The 13,814-nt window shown below is 42.0% G+C and overlaps 2 protein-coding genes across 6 annotated transcripts in view; both read left to right on the top strand.

Annotated features, from left to right (window-relative positions):
- col8a2 (collagen, type VIII, alpha 2) overlaps positions 1-7,804 on the top strand; it is a 185,685-nt gene extending 177,881 nt beyond the window's left edge. For both annotated transcript variants that reach the window (XM_069895574.1, XM_069895575.1), the window contains one exon: positions 1,500-7,804. In XM_069895574.1, the coding sequence (XP_069751675.1) occupies positions 1,500-3,421 (1,922 nt within the window). In that variant the 3' untranslated portion in view covers positions 3,422-7,804. The remainder of the gene's footprint in view (positions 1-1,499) is intronic.
- A 4,038-nt stretch (positions 7,805-11,842) lies between these two features.
- Positions 11,843-13,814, top strand: part of LOC138741452 (tyrosine--tRNA ligase, cytoplasmic-like) — a 59,740-nt gene continuing 57,768 nt past the window's right edge. For all 4 annotated transcript variants that reach the window (XR_011343505.1, XR_011343504.1, XM_069895576.1 and 1 more), the window contains exon 1: positions 11,843-11,950. The gene's annotated coding sequence lies outside the window, so the exon portion shown is untranslated. The remainder of the gene's footprint in view (positions 11,951-13,814) is intronic.

The raw sequence follows: 13,814 nt of genomic DNA on the forward strand, positions 1-13,814 counted from the left end.
GATTTGATAGAATTGTACAACATTATGACTGATTCGGGCAAGTTAAATCGAGGGGAAACTTATCCCTTTACCAGATGGTTCAATAACCAAGGAGCACTTTAAACATTTAGGGCAAAGTTCCAAGAGGAATCTGAGAAAAGGCCTTTTATTCAAGTAGTTAAAAAAAACTGAAATGTGTTACCTTTAAAAATGGTGGAAGCAGAATCAATAAAAGGCATAAGATTAACCTGTGTCAAGGGGATAAGTATTGGGGGGTGTAGAGCTCGTCGAAAGAACCAAAGACTTGTTGATCCAAACCAAAGCTTTTATTAGCAAAAGACAGGAGCTCTTCACAGGTGGCCGACCAGTCCGGAATGATTCGACCTGGCTAGGGACACAACCCTTTAAGGCCCAGACAGTAGGCGTGGCTAAGCTCTCAGCCAATCGCTGTAAGCACAGTCATTACATATATACTCTAGATACTGTAACTATATACATTGGTGATAGGTCTGTAGTATCACAAGGGGAATGTAAGGGGCACGGTTCCCTCTAAGCTCTGTGTGTGTGTGTGTGTGTGTGTGTGTGTGTGTGTGTGTGTGTGTGTGTGTGTGTGTGTGTGTGTTGTGTGTGTGTGTGTGGTGTGTGTGTGTATGTGTGTGTGTGTGTGCGCGCGCGCGCGCACGCGCACACTTGTTTTACAACCAGCGCACAAAGGTAACTAATGTGCACACAAAAGATTAGTTACCCAGTTCAAAGTATAGAATAAAATCTTAACTAAATACGTTACTTCGTAGAAAGCAATCATACTAGTATTATATTAAAACATAATACAGTTTAATGAGCCATGAGAGATAGACTATGCCAAAATTATCTTGAAATAATTTCCTTTTTTCTTTTTAAAGTATTTTAATGAAAAACCCTTTATACATAATTTAATTCAATTTATAGTATATACATAAATTGTAATAAAGAATAAAAACCATAATTATCAGACAACATATCAAGGTCAAAACCTTGGATTCTGATGTTAAATAGAAAATAATAAGATAGAATTAAAAATTCCATATCGGGACTACAAATCTTCATCCTATTCTATCATGTGATCATTATTAATTGTTTACTATGGCTGCTTTTCTCTGGAATTAAAAAAATGAAAACTGAAACAAGAACACCCCCCCACCACTAATCCTACCCCTCCCACTAAACAAGGTTAACCCTTGTATAGTAAGTATATATGAAACGTATCTTCGAATTATGATAGTAATCCGTGAATGGGCCCCACATCTTGTTGAAACAATTTCAAGTTTACATTTGCACAAGTATTCAGTGTGCACATACTTTTGTCACATGAAAAAAATTTGTACAACATAAAATTTTTATGCACACTGATTACTAAAAATTAGACGGAACATCGGTAAGGGGTTATATTGAGATTGATAAGGTTAAATGACATAATAGTCTTCTCTGCCACAATAATTACATAATTTAACCAGGTCTTGCATTTTTTTTTATTTCAATAGAAATTCCAGTGATTCTTCCTTCAGATCTCAAGGGTGATAAAGGTGCTCCAGGAAAACCTGGACCAAGAGGACCTCCTGGCCCACCGGGAATGCCAGGCAAAGCAGGATACGGTAAACCAGGTCTTCCAGGCCCAATTGGCCCTCCAGGGCCACGAGGATATTTGAGCTTTGGAAAACCAGGTGCGCCAGGAATACCTGGTAAGCCAGGTCACAAAGGACTTCCTGGACCTAAAGGCGACGTAGGACCCAGAGGAGATGCAGGACCCCGAGGCCCGGCTGGGATTCCTGGGTTACCCGGGCCTGTGGGATTTTCTGTACCCGGGAAACAGGGACCCCCAGGAATTACAGGTGCTCCAGGGCCGAGAGCGGAGCCTGGTGGGAAAGGAGAACGTGGACCTCCTGGGGAGCGTGGTCCTAAAGGCGAGGTTGGATATGGAAAACCAGGTTTGCCAGGTTCAAGAGGCAAGGAAGGAATTCCAGGTAAATCTGGACCCCCAGGTCCACCTGGTCTGGGAAAACCAGGAATGAATGGTTTGCCTGGTGTCTCAGGTAAGAAAGGTGAGCCGGGGACGAGAGGAGAAATTGGACCTCCTGGAATACCTGGAATACAAGGTCCTGCAGGAAAGCCAGGATTGGACGGCATAGGAAAACCAGGTCAGGATGGGTTATCAGGTATGCCGGGAGCTCCAGGTATCAAAGGTGAACGTGGACCCCCTGGAGCTCGCGGTTTGCCTGGAGTTCCAGGATATGCCAAACCAGGAATGAATGGGATGAGGGGTCAGCGAGGGCCTCCAGGGGCACCAGGTGCTCCGGGCCCCAAGGGTGAACCAGGTGTAAGTGGTTTACGTGGAGAACCAGGTCCTATAGGTGAGCGAGGTTATCCAGGGCCGATCGGGTCCAAGGGAATCATGGGAAAGCATGGTCCTCCAGGACCTGAAGGTAAAATTGGGCTTATTGGCCCACCAGGAGCAAAAGGAATCCAAGGGGATCAGGGATACAGCGGGTTACCTGGAACACCAGGTGAACCTGGGGAGAGAGGGTTACGTGGACCTCCAGGTCCACCAGGTAAAATGGGTCCAAAAGGAGACTCTGGACACATAGGGACTCCTGGGATAACAGGATTAGCTGGCCCAGTAGGACCTAAAGGAGAACCAGGACAAGGAGGGCAACCAGGGCCTAGGGGCTCTTCGGGAATTCCAGGTATTCAGGGGCCCACTGGGCCCAGAGGGCCAATAGGTTTACCTGGTCCCAGAGGAGAACCAGGGCCACCAGGCACACCAGGACAGGAAAAATTAGGATTACCAGGAATTTCAGGGCCCATGGGTCCAATGGGAAACCCTGGCATCCCAGGCAGGATGGGGGCTCAAGGGCCGCCTGGACTTCCAGGCCCGCCTGGCCCACCGGGGATCATCATTAATGGGGAAGCAACAGGGATCGCCAGCCTGGATGTAGATGGGGGTGTGGATGGGGCATCGATACCAGGAAATGGAAAGCCCCAGTACGAAAGAGGAGAAATTTCTGCACTGGTAGCTCCGGCTTTCACTGCAATCCTGACAAAGTCATTTCCACCATCAGGGGCACCCATTAAGTTTGACAGGATTTTGTATAATGGACAACATGGTTATAATCCAGCAACTGGGTTATTCACATGTCAAGTTCCAGGTGTCTACTACTTTGCTTATCATGTGCATGTCAAGGGAACCAGTATCTGGGTGGCACTGTACAAGAATAATGTGCCTGCAACATACACGTATGATGAATATAAGAAAGGATACCTTGATCAAGCATCAGGAAGCGTGGTCCTGGAACTGAAAGAACATGACCAGGTGTGGATCCAGATGCCTTCAGACCAAGCTAATGGTTTATATTCCACTAATTACGTCCATTCCTCTTTCTCAGGATTCCTACTTTGCCCGACATAACATTGATCAACTTGAATAAGTGGATTTATATATTGTGTAGTAATAAACTGTATCAAGAAGGACACTGGAAAAAACTTTCAAGTGTTATATGTTGCTACCATTTTCCAGTATTAAAAAGCCTATAAAGCCTCTGGATGATAATCAACATTGTATAACAACCATAGGCATCAGACATTTCTCCCAATGACTGCACGTTCTCAGCTTATGTTATAAGGGATTTAATGCGGAACTATTTTTTTTTATCATCAGTTAGAGGCAAAATTTCTTGTCAATGAAGATTGATATAATGTATGTGACAATTGTATTCCCTCTGCTACTTTGAGTACCATTTTATGTAAGGATGCATTTCTATTTTCTCCACATTTATACCATTGACAGAAACAAACTATCATATTACACAGTTGTATTCTAATTATTATAATCATATCTTTTTAAGTGCAATACAAGATAAGTGATGTTCCATTGTGAAATCAGACAACTGTGTACTGAATGAGAATTAAAACATTGGAGAATGGTATAATCGCCACTGCAACTTGCGTGAATTTTAAATTTCAATTTAACTAGTAGTAATGTTATATTGACTAGGAGGAAGGATAAATGATGTAGTGCAAGTATATGTTTTTTTTTGCATTGGTTAGGTTTTATGTATTTTTACATTATCTTAATGACCTGAGATAATTTAGTTGGAGTTAAAGGGTAACGAACATTGAACTGTGCAGAAATGAAATTACTAATCGCCAGTATATATCTTGTGCTCATGTCTCAAGAATGGGATTTGAATCCACAAATTTGACTCAGAACTGAGAGTGCTGCTCATTGGTTAACACCCAAATCTAAATGTGCTGCACCCCAACATTTCATCAACAAATCTTTAAATGAGGAGGCAAAACAGGAGTAAACCCTTTATCTGTCATTCCCTCCAATGAACTACTAAATTATCCCAGCTGATGTGATCTCAGAATACTTATTCACAATGAATGACCTCCTTCTAGATCACAAATTGTTATGATTTAACATAGTGAAGACATCTCTGGGACAGGTAGAGTTACTTGGTCATTTAATTCAGTTTGCTGGCAGCCAAAGAGCTGAGTGCACAAACGCCACTATTTTTTCAAGCTAGCAAGGACTGTGAAATGCTTAGTCTTTTTTTTCAAGCTCATCACACAAAGTCTTCATGAGGACCATTAGAATCTAGAGGTAATAGATATACTCTATAACAGCACCTGGAGCAAGAGGTCACTGGGTCACGATAATGGATCCTTGGCAGGTTTATATTGTTGAGATTCACTAAGTTAAACAAGTCCTTTTGTGGACAATGCTCATATAACGAATATGTTACATTTGGCCACTTCTATCAGATATGTTGTAGCTTCTATGTTTCTGACCTGTGGTGTCTATACAATAGTACATTTTATATTTTGCAAGAGGTATATGTGCAGATTGACCATTATAAACTTTCTTTTCATGGTTGTATTTTCTGATCTGATGATGCCAAATTATTTCTGCTGCTCAAAATTCTGCTTGGTACATTCTCAGCAAGTAAAACTTAGTTAAATATTACAACTGAATTACTTGCATTGATTATGTTGCAAGTTCCCTACCTCGCCCTTTTTTGTCTGTCTCTTTGTCCGACCAGCTAATGCTTTTTTTGACAAAGCAAATCAATGCTGAAAGCAGTAATTTGAGCCTATAGATTTTAAACACCCAATTAGATTTGAAAAGGTAATGAAAATTTTTTAAAGCTTCCAATGAGATAAATAGATGTTATGCATTCTACTAACATAATCAATTAGTCAGGCAACCGGTGCGGACTCGAAAGGCCAACATGGCCTGTTTCCGCTCCGTAAATGGTTATAGGGTTAATACAGAATGGTTAGCAAAAAAAGTTGTGACTGATGAAAGCTCTGCATGAAATATCTATAACAAGTGACTTGATTGTTTATGCGTCAATGAGGATCATAAAAAGCATTAAAACAATTTGTAACATCAGTCCTTTCTAAACATCTGCATGAAATAAAATTGTTACACTGCTTACAAATTAGATGAAAGGAAACCAATAGTTGATTGGAGTAATTGAACTTTCAGAATCAAACTGATATATAAGAAATTGGCTAATAATGAAATGATACCAGGAAGAATTCTGATTCTAGGATCCTACAATTGCTTTTACTCAATATTGGGATTTGCTTGCACGTTACTTTGTGAGAAAGGAAATTACATAGAAACATAGAACATTACAGCCTTCGATGTTTTGCCAACCTCTATATTCACACCAGAAAAAAGTACTAAACCCTTCCTACTTGTTATGAGCCCAAAGGACCCCAAAACCCAGCAGCGATTGACATTCACCAAGACAAGTGGCTTTCAAAACAAGCTATTTTTAATCAACTACAAACATGAAAATAGCATCAAACATTAACTTAACTCTATACCTAACTAACCCAAATTAACCCCCTTCTAATTCTAAGCGCACGTGTATGCAATGTATGTGTAAATTCAAGAAAAGTTATTTGGTTCAAAGTTCAATCTCACTTCTCCTTCTTCCAAGTTCTCTGGTTGCAGGCAATCACCATACTGTGCACAGAATTTAACATGTATAAAGTTCACCAGGCTTGGTGCTTGAAGGGTAAATGTTTACCGGTCAGGAAGGTTCTTGTAGGGTTTGCAGAGAGAGATATTGCTCCAGGATTTCCACAACTGAGGTACCACCACCTGTCACCTCAGGGTCTCGCTGATGAAACTTGCCCCATCAGGGTCTTCTAGATGGTAGCCTCTTTCTTCAAGCTACCAGAGTTCCATTCCTTCCTCTATTTCAAGAGAAACATCAGATAGCACTTCCAGTCATCTACTGCTCTGGAACTTGCTTTCATCAGTTTCAAACAGTTTTCCTTGGATTGCACTTTTCAGTTACTTGTCAGTGTCCCACACACTGACTGACTGAGCTGTTAACTCAACTCTCTCTTCCAACTGAAACTCCAAAGAGAGCATGTGACTCATGTCTTGCAAAACCCCCACCTTCCTGCACAAAACAACAGTAATTCTTTCTTCTGCTCCTATCTGTTGTTAGATAAACAAAATCCAGGTGGGACTTTTCTATGAGCCCTTTGCAGAAAGGGTACTGATAGACAACATGAATCCAGCAAGACAATGGTCAAGAATTTTATGACCAAAGTTCAATTAACACCGACTTGTGAAAGGTGGCTTACATTCTCCAGAGATCCTGCAATGTGAATTTTTCAGTCTTTCAAATAAGATCTGTTTTAAAATGTGTGTATGTATGTGACCTACTCTAAATCTTATAAATTCTCCCCAAATATTAATATTTTTACATACCTCATAACCCTGTTTTTATTTCATTCACGAGCCTGTCTAAGAGTTTCTTAAATGCCCCTAATGTTTCAGCCTCCACCACCACCCACCACTAGCAAGGCATTCCAGGCACCCACAATTCTGTGTAAAAAAAACTTTCCTCCCTTCACTTTGTAGAGATGTCCCCCGGTGTTTGCTATTCCTGCCCTGTCCACCTTACATTGGGCCTTCGGAAAATAAATGATTAAAATAAAGAGTTAAAAAAAACCAAACAGCAGAGTCAAGTTTTGAAAGAACAGGCTGAAAATTGTCCTAGTTATCACAACAGATATTTCAGTGCAAAGGTTAATAAAAATTGATAATTTCTCTCAAATTTCAATTATAAGCTTAGGTTGTAACTATTTTGTAATAAAATTTCCTCCACTTAAAACAAAACAAAAGCACCACAGCTATGTTGAAGTTCAAGATGGACTTTCGTAATGTCAAAACGTATAAACAAAATTATATGAGGTGACAATTATTCAAAACAAAGGCTTAAGTCAATGGCTTGAAAAGATAACAAGTATGGATTTGCTAATATTTCCATATGAATTTACTAATTTAGCATCAAAGACTGCAAACTGATACCTTCATTCTTCTACTCTAAAGTCAACAGAATTATCATCTAAGATTTACAGTTGCGTAACATTTTATGAATCAGTTGTTATATCCAATAATTCCAGCATGAAGAGATTATTGTACATTCAAATGTTCAATACTATGTCTGCAACTTTAGATTATTAGTATTTTTTTTACTGAGCAGTTGTTTTCACATCAGTTGCATTTTGAGAAATCACATTTTAAACCTTGGTGATCCCATGATTATGTTGATGAATTATTAATTATGAAGAAAGAGTTATTTTCACTCTTTTGTCAAGAGTATTTCACTCTCTGCAGTTATTGTTTTCAGATGTAGAAGGACAAGTCATCTTATGTAAATACTTACCTGCACTGTATTAGTAACTGGTAAAATGCACTCTTATCTGAATTGAAAGCCAGTCTCTTCTTTGAAAAGTAAAATACTTGATTGTATTGATACAACATTAATAAAATGTTTCCTAATATAAACAATCGACTCTCTCTATTTTCTAAAGGACTAATAAAGCATATTTTATGCTTTTATTCCTGCCAGAAATTTCTTGTATATTTTCAGTTTTAAAGTATATTTCCAAATATTCTATCTAGTTTACCAGAAAGGTCATTATTTTTACCCCAAGAGGTATGAATTTGTCAGTTCAATTTAGTTTGTTGGATTATTTTGATCACAAAAAAATGACTTGCATATGATTGAAAATTTAACATAAACAACTATTGTAATAGTCAGCCTGCACTGTAACAGAACAAACAGCAGAACCACGGAGCATACAACTAAGTTTATTATATTACACTTGCAGGAGCAAAGAGTACAAAGAAGATTAGACAGTGTCACTCATTCCCTGCACTGAGCCTTACTCAAAGTATACAGAATTTTGGCACACCTTATATGGTCTTTTTTGGTGGTGTATTTTTCGCAAGTTTCTTACACAAGTTGTTTTAAGGTGGATTGTTATTGTTTCTCATTAGCACCTGCCTTTGGTTTATTCTTAGAAATGTAAATTAAACAGATAATCAAGTGAATAGTAAATCTCGTCAAACATTTAAGTTTTGGACCTTGCATATTTAAAGTGATGTCTTGAAGTTTTGTTTTTAAGATATAGTGGGCACCTTTGTGTTTATGCAGCCTTGGTTTTGGTCTTATTATCTAATGCTAATTCTTTATCTGCAGGATTAATCATATATTGATCACACACAAAGCAGAAGCTTTCCTTAATGTTTGACATTCCTGTGTGATAGTTCTGGATCCTTTCATATTAATGATAATTGTCTATCTGCAAGGCTATCAAATGTTTATCAGTCTATACAAGGTAGTGGGTCCTTTCCTTAATGTTTGTTGTTCCTGTGTGACTTTTTCTATATTCTTTGCACCATCACTGCTGTCCTATAGCCAACCACAGATAAGATGATTGTGTTGTCTTTTAAGATCAGTAGAATATCAGCATAATTAATCAATAGCCTGCTCAGTATATAAAAAACAAACATATGAGACCATTTATTAACAACAGTTTTTCACACATTCTTATTTGATTCAACACTGGATTGAGAAGAAGGATTGAAAATTCCAAACATTTTTGTCTGTTTTAGGAAAAATAGTATGATATACTTACAGACAAAGAGTGTAATATTAAACATTATAGCACGGTACAGGCTCTTTGGCCCTCAATGTTGTGCCAACATTTACATTCATTTGAAAAAAAAATACTAAGACCTTTAGTCCTTTCTACCTCATAACCCACTATTTTTCTTTCATCCATGTGCCTGTCTAAGAGTCTTTTAAATGCCCCTAATGTTTCAGCCTCCACCACACTCTTAGCAAGGCATTCCAGGTTTCCACAATTCTCTGCAAAAAAAAAAATTATGTCTCCCCTAAATTTTTCTCCCTTCACTCTGGTGTTTGCTATTTCTGCCTTGGGAAAAAGGTGCTGGCTATCTACTATACCTCTCAGAATCTTGTAGACCTCTATTAAGTCTCCTCTCGTCCTTAATCACACCAAAGAGAAGAGTCCTAGCTCTGTTAACCTTGCCTCATACCAGGCAACATCTCCTTAGGTTCCACATCCTTCCTATAATGAGGTGTCCAGAACTGAACACAATACTCTAAGTGTGGTCTCACCAGAGATTTGCAGAGTTGCAACACGGGCCTCTTGACTCTTGAACTCCATCCCCAAGTTAATGAAGCCCAGCATCCTATTGGCCTTAACTATCCTATCAACCTGCATGGCAATTTTGAGTGATATATGGAGTTGGACTCCAAGGTCCCTCTGTTCCTCCAGACTTTTTAAAAATATTTTATTTTTGATAATCCAAGACTCACACAAATCTAAAACAACATATAATCTTCCTCAACAATGATATATTACATTCAGAGTCCATTTTTCCCCTCCGCCCACCCCTCTCCCTTCCTTCCTATGTCCTAATACCCAAAGGAAAAGATTGTAAATTAAACAAACATAAAGAACCAAATATTTAGAGTCACAGACCTTTAAAGGAACCAATTATAAACCCAAAGACAAATGATTACTTAAACAAAACTTGCTTTTAATTATCCTTAAACATGAAAACAGGATCAAACTCTAACTTATTACTATTAACTTAACCTAACATAACCCCCTTCTAATTCTAAGTGCATGTGCATGTAATGTGTGTGTAAATTCAGAAAAGTTCTTTAATTCACAGCCCAATCTCACTTCTCATTCCTCCGAGTTCACTGGTTGCAGGCAATTCTTATACAGGTGCACAATCCTTTATCTGGACATCTAAAATCTGGAAAGCTCCAAAATCCGGCAAGTGGGGAGAGAGATGGCAGCGCGAGTCAGGCGGGCGATGGGGGGGGGTGACAGCGAGAGTCGGGTGGGCGATGGGGAGAGACCGGCAGCGTGAGTTGGGCGGGTGAGGGGAGGTACCAACAGGGCAAGTCGGGCGGGAAATGGCAGCGTGACTGGAAGGGGGGTTGAAGTGGATATGGCAGCACAATTTGGGTGGGTTTAAATCTGGCTTTCAGAAATCCAGAAAAATCCAAAATTCGGGGCACACTGTCCCCCAAGGGTTCTGGATAAAGGATTGTGTAGCTGTACTGTGCACAGAATTTAACATATATGAATTTCACCAGGCTCTGCTGCTTGAAAGGTAAATGGTTACCACTCAGGAGGTTCTTGTCGGTTTTCAGGGAGAGATTTGTTTTTCCTGGACCCAAACTGAACCCTTTTAATCAGCGATGTCAATGTCTTGCCGAAGAAATTTGCCCCATCAGGGTTTTCCAGATGATAACCTCTTTCTTTTAGGTCACCACGAGTTCCTTTTTGTTTCTCTTATTGCAAGTGAAACATTAGGCAGCCAGTCTTCTCTTCTTGTATGGACCACAAAGGGATTTGACCAGGCTGAACTAAGCACTCACAACCCATCTTCCAAATAGGATTTTTCCACAAGCTTGCCAGCTTGTCCTGTTCCAGTCCCAGCTGTTGCTGCTGGCTGTGGAACTGCAGAACTGAATTCTCTCTCTCTCTCCCAGAGAAAAGCCTGTTTTTTCTCTCTTTGCTTGCAAAACTACATGACCCTCTTAGAACAGAAACCTCCACTCATATGTGTGAAAAAGAAAAAGTGTATATCATGGCTAATGTGATTTATGGTGTGAAAAATAAAAAAAATTAAAAAAAAGGATTCACACCACCCAGCACACACTCTGTTCTCACTGCTGCCATCAGTAAAGAGGTATTGGTGCCACACCAGTGGTTCAGGAACAGCTGCTACCCCTCCACCATCAGACTCCTCAACAACAAACCTAATCAGTCTTTTATTGTGCACTTTATTGATTTTTAAATTCTCTCTGATTTGCAGTCAGTTTGTTCACATTCATTATCTGTTTACAGTCCTTTATTTGTTCACATGTATATGCTATGTAGTTTTTTTTTGCACTACCAATAAGTGGTAATTCTGCCTCGCCCGCAGGAAAAAGAATCTCAGGGTTGCATGTGATGGCACGTATGTAATTTGACAGTAAATCTGAAGTTTCAGAGTGATCTCAGAGAGGACTGAGATAAGGCTCAGAGGGCTCCAGCAAGGTCTCAGCCAGAGGGGTCAAGGTGGTTCCCCCAGTAACCATCTGTGTACAATGTGAGATGAGAAATAAAAGGTTTCGCCAACGAATCCCACGCACCATAAGCAGTTTATAAAAGCACATACCCCTCCCGGTATAATTCTGCGTATCTACCTCGAGGCTTTCTCACCATTGTAAATAATAAGGGGTGGTTCTCGGACTACTCCCCTGCCAGTCAAAGAGCGCCCTGCGCCGGCGCATCAAGCTTCGAGTCCGCGCAGGCGCCGTGAAGTGAAACGGGAGCGCGTCTGCGCAGGCGCATCAAGCTTCGAGTCCGCGCAGGCGCATCAAGCTTCGAGTCCGCGCAGGCGCATCAAGCTTCGAGTCCGCGCAGGCGCATCAAGCTTCGAGTCCGCGCAGGCGCCGTGAAGTGAAACGTGTGCGCGTCTGCGCAGGCGCCTGCCGGCGTGCTGCGGCTGATGCAATCCAAGAACGCGAGCTGCCCGAGGAAGCGCTGGCAGTGGGAAGACTGCGAAGTCAAGTTGCGCACGGTAAAAAAAAAATGGTGGGGGGGGGGAGGAAGGAGGAGAAGGGGGAGGAAGGAGGAGAAGGGGGAGGAAGGAGGAGAAGGGGGAGGAAGGAGGAGAAGGGGGAGGAAGGAGGAGAAGGGGGAGGAAGGAGGAGAAGGAGGAGAAGGGGGGGGGGGAAGGAGGGAGGGGAAGGAGGGAGGGGAAGGAGGGAGGGGAAGGAGGGAGGAGTAGGGGGAGGGGGAAGGAGGAGGAGTAGGGGGAGGGGGAAGGAGGAGGAGTAGGGGGAGGGGGAAGGAAGGAGGAGAAGGGGGAGGGAGGGGAAGGAGGGAGGGAGGGGGAGGAGGTAGGGGAAGGAGGAGGAGTAGGGGGAGGGGAAAGAGGAAGAGGAGGAGGAGTAGGGGGAGGGGGGAAGGAGGAGGAGTAGGGGAGGGGGAAGAGGAGGAGTAGGGGGAGGGGGAAGAGGAAGAGGAGGAGTAGGGGAGGGGGGAAGGAGGAGGAGTAGGGGGGGAAGGAAGGAGGAGAAGGGGGAGGGAGGAGAAGGGGAGGGAGGGGAAGGAGGGAGGGAGGGGGAGGAGGTAGGGGAAGGAGGAGGAGTAGGGGGAGGGGGGAAGGGGGAAGGAGGAGGAGTAGGGGAGGGGGTGGTGGTATTCGGTGTTTCCAAATGTTGAAGCAGCTGGAAGATGCGGTGCGGTTGGTTCACGTGGAGCTGGGGCCCTGTCAGGACAGGCGCAGCCGGCATGGGCTTGCTGAACACCCAGAGAGAGGCATGGGGTGACCAAGCGGAGCTTGTACCAAGGTTTTTCTGTGGCCGGGCAAGGCCCCACCCTAAATGCTGAGTGACTTGGAGAGGACATACATAGGCAATCACATTAGTGGGTCTGGAAATGGGCTGCAAATGCTGGAAATTTGAAATAGAAAATACCAGAAACACTCAACACAGGATACATCTGTGGAGAAACAAGCTTGAACTGTTCAAGTTTCAAATCCTTTAATCAGAAACTTCAGATTTGCTTTCCACAGATGGTGCTTGATCTGCCGGATGCCTCCAATATGTTTTGATGGTACTGGCACTTCGACCTTTGAAGGTATCTTGTCAGGATGCATTCCTGCGTGGTGCAGGAACTGCTCTGAACAAGATCTCGGGGAACTGCAGAGCGTCGTGAACCTGGCTCAGTTCATCACTCGTGCCTCCTCCCTGCCATCAATTCCATCTATGAGTCTTGTTGCCTCAGAAAAGCCACCAACGTATACAAAGACATATCCCACCCCAGCCACACACGACCTTCACCCTGTCCCCCCCCGCCCCCACTTCCAAAGGGCAGCGAGAATGCTGAACAACCGAAGGAACTGCTCGCACTAACAGTCCGAGACTCTCATGTTTACGAAACTATTTATTTATTTATGTACATATATGAATACTTGTCCTGTTTGTATGGATGTGTGTTAGGTCGGGCTGTGTGTCTCCTTGCTTTGCACCGAGGACTGGAGAACACTCTTTCATGGGTTGTACTTGTGCAGTCAGATGACAATAAACTTGACTCCCTCAGACATTTATAAGTGAGATCATGTCATACCAGATTATAAAACAGCTTCTTTCCAGGTATTATCAGACTCCTAAATGAACTTCACAAGAGTTACCTTGTGTTCCTGCTGTTCTGTAAATACACTTCAGTGCTTTCTTACTTGCTGCACTATGTATGAGGTACATTATTGCTCACAGAACAAACTTTATCACTGTATCTTGGAACATGTGACAGCACCTTCTACAACATCCACAACACCCCCAACCTGATGTTATTTAGTACTGAATACAGATCTACACATTTTTGGAGCCTTTGAATTAGCATCTATGCATTAATAGTGAGCCAGGGAGATTTACGCTTAC

Source organism: Narcine bancroftii, chromosome 8 (assembly GCF_036971445.1).
Source record: "Narcine bancroftii isolate sNarBan1 chromosome 8, sNarBan1.hap1, whole genome shotgun sequence".
In the NCBI taxonomy this organism is placed as follows: Eukaryota; Metazoa; Chordata; class Chondrichthyes; order Torpediniformes; family Narcinidae; genus Narcine; species Narcine bancroftii.